At 39.5% G+C, this 13,101-nt stretch overlaps 1 protein-coding gene across 14 annotated transcripts in view; it reads right to left on the minus strand.

The window, feature by feature from the left end:
* Window positions 1–13,101, minus strand: part of MAGI1 (membrane associated guanylate kinase, WW and PDZ domain containing 1) — a 677,859-nt gene that overhangs the window by 66,550 nt on the left and 598,208 nt on the right. For all 14 annotated transcript variants that reach the window (XM_012469458.2, XM_012469472.2, XM_012469429.2 and 11 more), the window contains 2 exons: window positions 11,200–11,382; window positions 10,048–10,668 (listed from right to left, as the gene is read on the minus strand). In XM_012469458.2, the coding sequence (XP_012324881.1) occupies window positions 10,048–10,668; window positions 11,200–11,382 (804 nt within the window). The remainder of the gene's footprint in view (window positions 1–10,047; window positions 10,669–11,199; window positions 11,383–13,101) is intronic.

Consider the following 13,101-nt stretch of genomic DNA (forward strand, 5'->3'; position numbering starts at 1 on the left):
CCATAGGCCACATACAGTTTTCTCGGAACACAACCAGCCCATTCCTTTACATATCACCTGATACAAGGGCAGAGTGGAGTAGTGGGGACAGAGACTGTAGGGCCCACAAAGTCTAACATGTCTACCCTTTGGCTCTTTATAGAAAAAGTGTGTCCCCCCACATTCTGCAGTCAACCTATGGAGTGCTGCTGACCATTCTTTAGATGTCCCAAGTCCCCCACTGCTGTGATCCGCTGTCCGCCCTGTAGTCCAAGCTGCTGACACTCTTGCTTGAACTTCTGCAAAAGCCCTCATGGGTCTCCCCTTCCACTCCTGCTCCCCTAAAATATATTCTTCAAATATATGCCAGAGGGACTATCGGAACATGTTACTGAGAGCCTGTCCCTTTACCATGTGAACCTGGACTTCACACTGCAAATGGAATTCGAACTCCAGATCCTGGCTTCCGGTCTCTGACTTCAGCCACCCTAATCCCCTGTTCCCCTTTCTCCAGGCACACAGATCTCCACTCCAATTCTTTCTTGGGGTCTTTGTACTAATTGCCCCTTCTGCTGAAATACTGTTCCCTTCTCTGTGGACACTCAAGTTTCACCTCTATTCTAGAAGAGCCCCCTCACCACAGGGCCTGCCACACCTGTTCACTTTACCTGGTCTGATTTGCTTCACAGCGCTTTTCTTTGGCTGACAAGATCTTGTTCATTTGTTTATTTTTGCCTTTTCTCACCTTCCCCTAGAATAAAAGCCTCATGAAATCAGGAGCCTGTTTGTTTCATTTGCAGATGACGCTGCTCTATTCCCAGTGCTTATGACAAGCACGTGATGTTAATGAATTTGTCCCCCAAAAAGAGACAATTTGTCTCCCAGTGACAATGACAAGCACATGTTAATGAATTTGTCCCCCAAAAAGAGACAACAAAGCAACTTCTCTATATTCAAATTCAGCACTTAAATAAAAGCACAGAATAATAATTCTATAGCCTGCCAGCCAAGGGAATGAAATTCTACCACTCTTCCAGAAAGGGGAAGGGATGCCACCACACCTTAATGAGAATTATAAATCACACATAAACACATTTGTAATAAATAATGCATATAAGCAAGTAACTCAATGCATTAAGTTTACCTTCAAGGAGAATGAGACATCACCTTGTAGAACAAAAAGTAAAAGTTTTAGCTGTGCCAACCACTTTGCATTATGAATATAACAGAAATATAACTGAAATCATCCAATACAGTCTGAGTTGCATACAAATGTTAAATAAGTAAAGCTTACTTAAGTTTAAAAACCATAAGATCAAAAATCCATCAAGAAACCAGAGTTTCTAAAGATGTGAAAGTAAGGAATAATTTTTATGCATTACATAATGAAAGACAGAATCAAAATAGAAACCTTTTTATATTTATCTCATCTCTTGCTATAAGTCATCTCAAATACAAATGTGACCTATCAGTCTACAAAGAATTCTCAAATAAAATCCTTGATAACTTTAAACCATGGCAATAAATCAAAATAGTAACTTAAAACTGCAGTGTGAAAAAGGCCAGAAGGTTCCTTTAATACCAAATTGGAATGCCATCCTGTTTAGCATGGTGGAAGTGCCAGGAAATTTGCTAATTTTAACTTGAACAACCCTTAACAGCTATGAAGATGTTAGGCAGCACGTTGGATGTGACAAGAGAACTCAACTTACAAAATTACTAGAAAATAGAAGCGTCACAGATAAGTGGTGAGTGAGGTCAATTAGTTTGAGGTACTGAATCAATGAATCAGATAAACACACCAAGGAGACTTCAAAGTCTTCCTTTTAAAATAGACTTCTGACAAATTGTAACTTGCTGATAGCTCACATGGCAGATTATACATATTTGATATGTAATAATTTTAGTTGAGTTTTTCTTGTGTTTTGAAGTTTCTCCCATTTTTTGGATTAAAGGTACTTTATGAAATAATTTAATTTAAGCTCCTTAAATAACATCAGTCTAGTATAAAAGCTGAGCTGCTTCCCGGCCAGGTGGAGGTCCTGTAATCCGCTTATAAACTTGATGACACCATGCCAGGATTGAGAAATTGGAGACTGCCTCCAAGCACTTATACTTTACAAGTCTTAAATCCTCTGAGTCCTTGCATCCCCTAACATCCAGTTAACACACATGAAGAACTCGGAGCAGTGACTAAACATGGAAATAATGTAATGAACAGGACCTATGTTTATTACTATCTGCATAAAAAGAAATCTATTAACCATGAAGGTGCCTTCAATTCCACATTTTTCTTCTATTCAAATGTATAAAAACAAAAGAAAGGGTAAAAGAAAGGATATTCAGTCTCTCACCTCCAAGAGTGAAACAATTAAAAGCTCTAGAACTGTGCTGTGTAACAGTCTTCCTGAAATGGTGGAAATGTTCCTTACGTACACTGTCCAATACAGTAGCCACTTGCCACATGTGGCTATCAAGCTCTTGAAGTGTGGCCAGATGGACTGAGAAACTGAAATTTAAATCTTACGTACTTTTAATCGTGAGATAGTGGCTACTTTACAAGATGCAGAAGAACAGGCTTTGGAGCCAACACGATTCACTGGCATGAAGCTCCCGTATCTTGGCCTATGGACACAATAAACAATGCATCTACTAGTTGTTTAGGGCGGCCTGTGAACAGAGCGCACAGCTATTGCAAGCAAACAGATGTGGGTTCAGAGTCAGGCTCTGTTACCTTTTAGCTGTGTGACTAGGGAGAGGTCAGTCTCCTGCTGCTCATTTCCTCAGCTATCATGATAATGCTCACATCTCAGAAAGTTCTCTGGAGGATTAGCACTTAGGAAAACAAAGGGTCTGGCATTAACTCATCTTTTCATTCAATGCAGATGATGTTCTGAATACCTATAATGGACTGGGCACCGTTTTAGGCAGCAGGGATAAAGTGGTGATTGCAACCAAGTCCCTTCTCTCATGGGGATCACAGGTAGGTATAGTACATAAGAAAGATCACGAGAGCGGACAATGATTGTGGGAGATGCTGCTTGATTTATGAGGAATGGTTAGAGCAGACTTCTCAGATGAAAGGGGATGAAATAACCTCTGAGCCAAGGCCTGAAGGATGTGAGTGAGGAGGTCCTGTGGCTACCTGTGAGAAGAAAAATACAGACAGAGGGAGATGTAAGTGCTAGGGCCCTGACACAGGACTTTGGAGTTCACACTTAATGATGGGAAGCTATTCTGACACGAGCGCTGCCTTGATCTGATGTAGTTTAAAGCACTGTAGCTGAGGGTGAACTGGAGGAAGCACTGAGACCCGTTGCGAGGCCACTGCAAGGCCAGGTGCGCTACAATGGGTGGTAGAGGCCAGGGAAGGGGTGAGATGTAAACCAAGTCTGAGTACACTCAGAAGGAAGAACTGGCAGTACTTGCTGATGGGAACATTAAGACTCCAACATTATTAAGATATCACTCTAAACACAATCTGAATTCTCATTTCTGGGGCCCTACAGCTCAGTTTCAGACATTGTGGCAGTCAAGCATTTAAGCAGTACAATGTACAATTCATTCTCTAGTACAAGACCAGAGGGCAAAGAGCAGAAGTGCCTGATCACCTGGGTTTAACTCTCTGTGCATGCCTCACTGTGGTTCTAATTATAATGGTTTTGTATCATTACAGAAACACATGCACGCACACACACACACACGCACAGAACTAATGCTAACGATGCACTTAGATTATGAGATTAGACACTGCTTTCTGTTTGGATCGATGACGAATTAAGAACTAAATATCATCAGTAAATTTGATGAGAATTAAGAGACATCACTTTGCCCACAGACTTCAGACTTTATTCATTTCTTTATGCATAAGAGACAGTCGTCAACAGTTACGGCACTGGAGCAATTTCTTGCCTGTAAAGCAGGAGGCTCTTTAGTAGAGTGGTTAAGTACTGCCTGGAGCCAGAATTTCTAGGTTCCAATCCTAGCTTTGCCACTAACCAGCTAATCTGGGTAAATCACAGAAACTCCCTGGGCCTCAGCTTCCTCTTCTCCAAAATGGAGCTAAGATTGTATTTACTTCAGAGGACTCATGAATTACGGTATGTAAAATGTCTAGAAGCATGCCTGGAACACTGTAGAAGCATTTATTGTTTTCAACAAATCTTATGCAGGTTTTCCCGACTTAAACAGAATTTCCTCCTTTGTTTTATACTAATTTACACCACATTTAGCTGTGGGGCTTCAGCATCTAAAACAAAAAGAATTTCTTCTTGTATTTTGTCCTAGCTTAGAAGCTAACAATCACTGCCTTCATTTCACAAGGATCCAACCCAGCATCACACTGCAAATTGGTGGCAGTTTCAATGTGGTGGCAAAAATGAAGTCTTGAAAGGTTTTCTTTACCTTCTTGTGCATGCGTGTGTGCATGAATGCATGTTATGTGTATTGCATGTATCATGGTAACATAGCTGGAACATAGTAAGTACTCAGGAAATCACAGCAGTAACATTCTCACCACCATCACCACCAACATTTTCGTATCTAAGTTTTGCCTTTTAACTCTCATCATTTTTCTAGAGTTATGAAATGTGCTTACCAAACAGAGGATTAAACTTCTACTGTGACTGGTGGATCAAGTTAAATTTATTCAGCTATTATTTACTGAGACCTTATCACTTGCCAGGTTCCCCAGGAAGTGCCAGGGACACAAGAGTAAGAGTCAAACACACTACTGCCCTCTAGGAATTTTAACATTTCATGACTTTATAATCAGACCCTGAAATTACTTAGTGGCCTGACAAAAGTATTCAGTACATGGTTTGTGCAAACTAGAAAGGAAAATATCACTTCCATTACTGTTGTGATCAGCAAAAGCCAGTGGGAGATGATGCTCTAAATGACCATCTCCAATAGCAAGTCCCCCCTTCTGTTCTCCTCTGAAGTAGAAAAATGTAGAATGTGGGAGCTGAAATGGACCTTCGGGAAGACTGAGAAATCTGTCACTTATAAAACAGACTTTAAAACATAAACGTTACTCAGAAATGAAAATATTCAAATAAGCTTTATAAACTTATTTTCACCCGCCTTATAGGTCACAGAATCAAAACTAAAAGGGACCATGGAGGCAGAAGCCTAACATTGTTTGCAACTCTGGTTATACATCAGAATCAGCAGTGGAGCCTGGGCAACACAGTGAGACCCTGCCTCTACAAAACAATTTTTAAAAAAGATTAGTCACGCATAGTAGCACATGCCTGTAGTCCTAGCTATTCAGGAGGCTAAGGCAGGGGGATCGGTTGAGCCCAGGAATTTGAGGATGTGATGGACCATGATCATGTACTCCAGCCTGGGCAACAGAGCAAGACCCTATATCAAGAGAAAAAAAAAAACAACCTACCAATGGAAGATGTCTGAACTCACACACTGAGACTAACAATCTGTATGGCCCAGCTAGAATTTTTTCAAAAAATAAAATCGAAATCCTTCCTCACTCAATTGCTACTGTTAGGCAATATCAGTGTAACACCCCGGATTTATTATGTGATGACTACTATGTCAAGAACTGGCATAAATGCGAACCTTATTTAATCTATGTACGTCACGCCCATGCATGGCAGGTATTATATTCCCATTTTTTTTTCAGAAGTCTAACTAAGTTCGGAGAAGGCAAGTGACTTGCCTAAACTCAGTGTGATTAAAGCAGGAGCCAGGATTTAAACTTACATCCTCTGGCTCCAGAGTCCTGTGGCTTTTCCTCTATACAACAATAAGTTCATTCCTGGCATAAAATTTGAGCCACAATGGAGTGCCTGAAAGATTCTCTAGCTCATATTCATTTTTTAGACAAAAAAAATAAGTGTCGGAGTAGAAGAGTAGCCTTCTCAAGTATATACAGCAGCTTAAGGGCAGAGTTTGTACTCAAGGTTAGCTCCTGGCACCCCAAGCTCAGCTTTCTTTTTAACAGACGCCTTCTCTCAAAAGTAAAACATAGGTTCTTCACTTGCATACAGTGTTGCCAAATCTTTTCTTGAAACAGAGTATTGTCACTCAACATGAAATTACATCTTAAAGAGTGTTACACCTACTGATATGTGTGAATAGGCTGAATATCCAAAATATTTGACAGAGAGGGGCACAGGTAATTATGTTATCTATATAAGCCCTTTTTAAAAAAAAGTACAAAATCTTCATGGGATAAATTTGATAGCTGTGACAAATTGGAAAAAAAACCCCCACAAACTATTTGGTAATCACCTTCTAGTTTGATTTTCTAAACACTTCAGAGAAGTCTCTAGATGCACACTGGCATCAGGTGACAGGATTTCCGAATGCAGATGCAGATGCTGTGTTCAAAAACGGTAAAAAACACTTTCCTGACTGGACAGCAGAGGAAGAAGGAGTAAGGACACATGAGAGGAGGGAAACCAGGCACAGGAAGGAGCTGCCCTTTAAAAACCTGAGTGATTGACTGGCAGGCAGGAAGATGTTGATGATGCAGAGAAGATCTGTAAACAAATGAAGACTGGTCCTGGCTAGCTGGGAGTGTGGATGAGCACCCCACAGCAGCTCTAAGCCTGACTCAGGAAACTGTCTGATCCTAGAAATTTACCAATGATATTTCAACCTTCAACTCGATTTCTAGGAATGGACTAAAAATACTAAAAATGAAATGTATTCGATCTTGACAAGAACAAATATCAAAAATGAGCACTAGAGATTAGGAATTAAAATAGATGCTACAAACATAGCAGCCAGTTCTGCCCCAAAGTAAAAACGACCCGTTCTTTCAAGCATAGAAAGCTACAACCTCACGACAGGAATTCCTGGGACTTACAAACAGTGTAAATGAGTTTATCAGTCTTCTAACTAGCAATTACAAAAAAAAAAACTAGATTCATGAGAAAGAATCCGTGAAGTGGCCATTTACTTTCTCATTCAACCTAGCTGCTGTCTTGTACCTTCACCAGGCTTTCTCATTACACCTCCACTATATAGAAGAGATGATTAAATGTCAGTCCTGATTCAAGCAACTAATGTATGGCAGAAACAAATATATTTATATGCTTTCCAGAAAGATAAATAGTAGCTGGTGCTAGCCTGCCAACTGCAGATGTACAAACTTTCTATCCTATACATAAATCAAACATAAGACATATGGTGTATTTTAAAGACTGCTGATGTCACAGTGATTTTAAATTACTCATATTCTGAAATAAACTATGTAGATGTTGATGAATATGACAATACATTCTGAATTGTTTCATATAAATGTTATAGAATGTAACAGCATTAACAAGAAAATGGCATTGGGAATTAAGAAGAGAGAATGCAAACATATTTAAAATCAAGGAGTATAGTCAGACGTGGTGGCTCAAGCCTGTAATCCTAGCACTTTGGGAGGTTGAGGCAGGTGGATCCCTTGAGCGCAGGAGTTCGAGACCAGCCTGGGCAACATGGTGAAATCATTCCTACTGAAAATACAAAAATCAGCCTTGAGTAGTGGCACACACCTATAGTCCCAGCTACTTGGGGGCCTGAGGAAGGAAGATCAATTGAACCTAGGAGGCTGAGGCTGCAGTGAGCTGAGATGGCATCACTGCACTCCAGCCTGGGTGACAAAGTGAGATCCTGTCTCAAATATATACATATGTGTGTATATATATATATATATATATATATATATATATATATGTATGTATGTGTGTATATATATAATAAAATATATATTTATTATTTATATATTATAAAATACTTATAATATATAATAAATATATAAAATATTGTTTATATTATTTAAAATATAAATTTATTCTTTATATATTATAAATATATATTATATATTTATATAAAATATATATTATATTAAAATATATTTTTATATAAAATATTTTGTTTTATATATAAAATAAAATATTAAATGAAATGAAATATAAAATCAAGGAGCATGTTTCCATAATCAGTTGTTTGCTGGCTTAGGCAAATTCATTACAATATGGTTCTAATAAGTTACCTGGCTATAATGGGATTTTATGTTTGGTCTCCTTAGAAGTGAATCTAATGGGATAGAAAAACTTAACATATCCATAACAGAAATGAGAAAGCAGATAGATGAGTTAGGAGAACAAGGTGGTCTGTGTCTGTCAAATGAGCAGTGGCTGAATCAGAAGTGCACCTGATGTACCAAGAACTCTTTGAAAGTTTCCAGGTTGTCAGTCACAGTATTAAGCAATTATACAAAACTCAGTGTTACTCAGGTAAGTAGGGCAGAACATTGAACTGGAAACCACAGAGCCAGGGTGAACAGCTCTGAACTACTGTGGGCTGGTGGCTTCCTACCTCACAGGGAAGTGACAAAGATCAGAGGAGAGGCATATGCAGGTGTGAAAGTGCTTTATGTATCACTGATTCATCTATAAGGGCCAGGTTTCATCATCACTATCATCGTTATTGTCATAATCGTTCTTATGCTCAAGTCATTTTCTACTACATACATCTTGGATAGTGTTAAAAACCAATTCTCTGGGCAGTCAAGTGATCTAGGTACAAGAAGAGACTTGAAAATTAGTTACTGGAAATGATATTTTTAAAAATAAAATTTGCACAATGCCTTTTATAACTGCCTAAGCCAGGCTCACTGAGCATTTCAATTCCTATAGACACCTGCTCTGTATTGTGGGTTTCCTTCAAATGATCCCAGCCATTTTGATTGCAGAACACACGGCTTCATGAAAACATGAGAATCTGGCTGCTGTAACACAAATGAGCTGCTCTGTTGCAACAAACCAAAAGGAAATCAAAGTTTGGTTCTTGATCTCTTTTCAGAAGGCCTGCAGATATTGTGCATGAAACAAATGGTGGCAAGGATCAGGGGAACAGCCATTCTCAGGCCCACAGTGTGACACTATCAGTCATGACTAATCACATATATGTATATATCATAGGAGCAAGACATTTCAATATGGTGGAAAATATTGCTCAGTGTAAGGTCCTGGATTTTCTGGTGAGGCAGAGTGTGGGATGTAGAGTCAAAGAGAAAGGAGGAAGCTTAATGCCTCGAAATTTAGAATAACTCAGATCTCTGAGATCCTAAACTACTTTATTAAAACGTGAGCATGTGGAAGGAAGTGTTTAGTATAATTAGCAGACCTCTTGTTTCTGCCAAATGAAATAATCACATACCTATTCACTTACTCAATACCTATTCATTCATAAATACCTAAAAGGAGTCAGGCGTTGTGTTAAATATTGGGGATAACAGCTGTCCACATGCACACATGGGCCCTGGCTTTATGAAGCTTTATATTCTAATGAAAGAGAAATAATGAAAAATAATAATAAATGCATGAAATAACGCCTTGTGCTAAAAAGAGTGATGATGATCAAGGTTATGAAGAAATGTGATAAAGATTAAAAGGAAGTGTTGGGAGCTACTTTAGATAAAGTGATGGGAGAAGTCCTCTTCCAGAAGGAGACCTGAATGAGACTGCACCAGCTGGGAAGAGCTGGGAAAGGAGCATTCCAGGCACAGAGAACAGTAAGGGCAAAGGCCCTGAGGCAAGAAAAGGCTTTCAAGCATTAAAGGAGCTCCAGAAAAGCAGCCAGTATGGCTAAAGCACCATCCGATGGAGAAGAGAAATGTGAGACACGTTTGGAGGAGTGACCACACCCACATTTGGCAGACTATTTGGCCAAGTTGAGGAGACCAGTCTGGACTCAAATGCCTGGGCTCAAGTGATCTTCCCACCTCAGCCTCTCAAACAGCCAGGACTACAGGTGGATATCACTACACCCAACTTAGGTTTTTAAATCTTAATGTTTTAAAAAGGCTCAATCTGTTTTAAAGTATCACTCTAACAGCATATGTCTATCATAACATATAAACTGTAATTTTTAAGCGAAAGGGGTTAGCATTTGAAGAAATCAGTAGGTATTTTGAAACATTTAAATAAAAATGAACTTAAAGGAATACACATTTAAAAAGTCCCCAAGGTCATCTGAAGATGAGTGAGCTAAGCAACGAATCTGTGATCAAAAAAAAAATTCAAAGAACAAAACAAACCTACTTACCTCCTCGCTGCACCAACAATGTGACCTCACTTCCCTTAGGACACTCAACCAGCATATCCACCACTTGGTTGTGAGTTAGAGCCTGCACGTTCTTCTTATTAACTTCCACTATGAGATCCCCTTCTTTCAGGCCTCGGCACCTTGGGCTGTCAACAATCTGTTTCACTCTTTGGCCACCCCCACCAGGACTGTCCGCGATAGTAAAACCAAAGCCCATTGGCCCTTTGACGATATGAACAGTTATGAGTTCTGGCTGAGTGGCTATGGAGGAAGCCAAAGAAACAGTGTCATTAGGATAACCATGAGAACTATTTGAAGCCACGTCTGCTGGGCTGCTTGGCCTGGCATCCTTCATGCCATTGACTTTGCCTGTTTTGCTACTGTGGCTAGCTGGTGAATCATAGGTCTCTTGCCCATTCACAATAATTGGTTCTTTATCCAAAATGGCTACCGAGGTCACTAAACTTGTATTGGGGTCATCTGGATCAAAAGGCAATGGATAACCTCGGCAGAGCTCAAGGTCCACGCTGGCACCAATGGGGATGGACTGGAAGATCTTCACAACTTGAGCATGTGTGTGTCCCAAAACACAGGTGTCATTCACACTGACAATCACATCCCCTGTAGAAGAGAAGAGTGTGGAGGTTAAAAAAAGCACCCAGAAAATTGTCATCAGCATTATAACATATTCCACTAATATAAAGCTGAACTGAAACTGCATGTGGGTGTGCTACTATAGGGCACAGACTGCTTCTATTCTTTCAGCACCTAGTGTCTTCCCCGCTAATGAGAATATAATAATCACTGAGAGAACACTGGAGCTTTCTCCTAAAAAAAAAAAAAAATCTCACTGCAGAAATCCAAGATTAGAATTCATTTATTCAAATGAGGATCTACAGTTTTAATAAATTATTGCTTTTGTACTCAAATAGTTTCCCAAAGTTAAAATGATTTCACAGATTTTAATCTGTCCCAAGGGATGGATTTATATGATGTGGAGACCTGGCTCATTCTCAAGGTGTTTTAAGGTATAAGCATGTGCAATCATGACATTGTTTGGTCTTGCTCAAACCAAACATCATGATTGCACACGTTTATGTTCTGGGTTGGAGTCTTACCACGCAGAACACACTAAGGCCATGTGGACGCTACCTGTTTCCATCTTGCCATCCAATGCAGCAGGACCATCTAGGACCAAGCTCTTGATCTGGAGAAACTCGTCAGGTTCATCCCCTCCAACCACCGTGAAGCCAAAGCCACGACTACTTTTCCGCAGTTTCGTGTGAATGAACTTGCCTTTCAACTCAGAAGGGTTTCGTGTAAAAAAGGGTTTGCCTGCATTAAAATAAGAAAAGCATAAGGAATGTCACCATCAGTGAAAAGGAGAATTAAACAAGATTTGAGACAACATATAGATCATTCTTCAAGCTTATGCCCTAGAGTCTTTGGGCACATAGCATCTTAAGAAAGTCCTCTCTTAATTTCAGGAATAAGGATGCTCCTAGGCCCCACTGTTGAAGGAGAGAGGTATGTCAACTCCAGGGTCTAAAAGAAACTACAAGAGAGGGATGACATTAGACCCTGTCAGGTGACACACTTCTTGGTTTCCATTCATGCAGTTTGACAGGAATTGAGCTGTCATAAGCTCCTTCACAGAAAACGGAATTGGTCTGTTTTATGCCTTTTGTTTTATTTTTAATTTTGCAATATGGCTTCCAATGTGCTGCTTTGGGCCTGGCTTCTACTTGAAAAACCAACTGAGCAGCAAAACCTTTAGTTTTAATCAAACAGAAAATCCAGGCTGAAAATGCACAGATAATAACAGAAAACATAGTATGGTCACAAATAATAATTCGACAAAAATGTAGAATGACTATTTTCAAAATTAAGGGTCATCACTTTGAATTGAATTCTAAATTCAATTGATTTTTTTCCTATTAATTTGCACCTTTTATTAAATTTGTGAAACAGCCAACACATGTCCAAGGCTAAGATTTAGTGTTTATAACAAGCTTTGTATATTTGTTTAAAAAACACAAACCAGCTCATGTAATCCCAGCACTCTGGGAGGCTGAGGTGGGCAGATCACGAAGTCAGGAATTCAAGACCAGCCTGGCCAACATGGTAAAATCTCGTCTCTACTAAAAATACAAAACTTAGCTGGGCATGGTGGCAGGTGCCTGTAATCCCAGCTACTCAAGAGGCTAAGGCAGGAGAATTGTTTGAACCCAGGAGGTGGAGGTTGTAGTGAGCCAAGATGGCACCATTACACTCCAGCCTGGGCGACAGAGCAAGACTCAATCTCACAAAAAAAGAAAGAAAGAAAGAAAGAAATGAAAAACACAAACCAAAAAACAACCAAAACAAACAAAACAAACAACCTCGAAATCCTAAAGTAGTTACTAACAGTAGCCATACAGCTCCAAATTCAGCTGTCTTATTTAAAATACATTAGGCTGGGCATGGTGGCTCATGCCTGTGATCATAGCACTTTGGGTGGTCAAGGCAGGTGGACCACCTGAGGTCAGGAATTTGAGACCAAACTGGGCAACATGGTAAAACCCCATCTCTACTAAAAAAAAAAAAAAAAAAATACAAAAATTAGCTAGGTGAGGTGGTGGGTGCCTGTAATCCTAGCTACTTGGGAGGCCGAGGCAAGAGAATCACTTGAACCCAGGAGGCGGAGATTGCGGTGAGCCGAGATCGCGCCATTGCGCTCCAGCCTGGGTAACAAGAGCGAAACTCCGTCTCAAAAAAAAAAATAAATAAATAAATAAATAAATTAAATTAACAGATAGAGATATAGTTAAATAATTTCCAAACATGAAACCTAAGGTTTTATTGAGTTTTCTTGATACATTCACAAATAACATTTTGAACATAAACCAAAATGTTTTCTTTTGGGATTTACTAGGCACATATTTGTAACCGAGAAACTTACTGGAACTTCTCTGATTGTCCCAAGTAGTAGACCTAATTTCATGAGCAGTTTCTTTCATCTCTCCTAACTTTACTTACTTCTTATACCCTGTCCTTGCCACACACAGCTTCTCC

The sequence above is a fragment of the Aotus nancymaae genome, unplaced genomic scaffold (genome assembly GCF_030222135.1).
Source record: "Aotus nancymaae isolate 86718 unplaced genomic scaffold, 86718_ANA_hifiasm-v0.15.2.pri h1tg000067l, whole genome shotgun sequence".
Classification (NCBI taxonomy): domain Eukaryota; kingdom Metazoa; phylum Chordata; class Mammalia; order Primates; family Aotidae; genus Aotus; species Aotus nancymaae.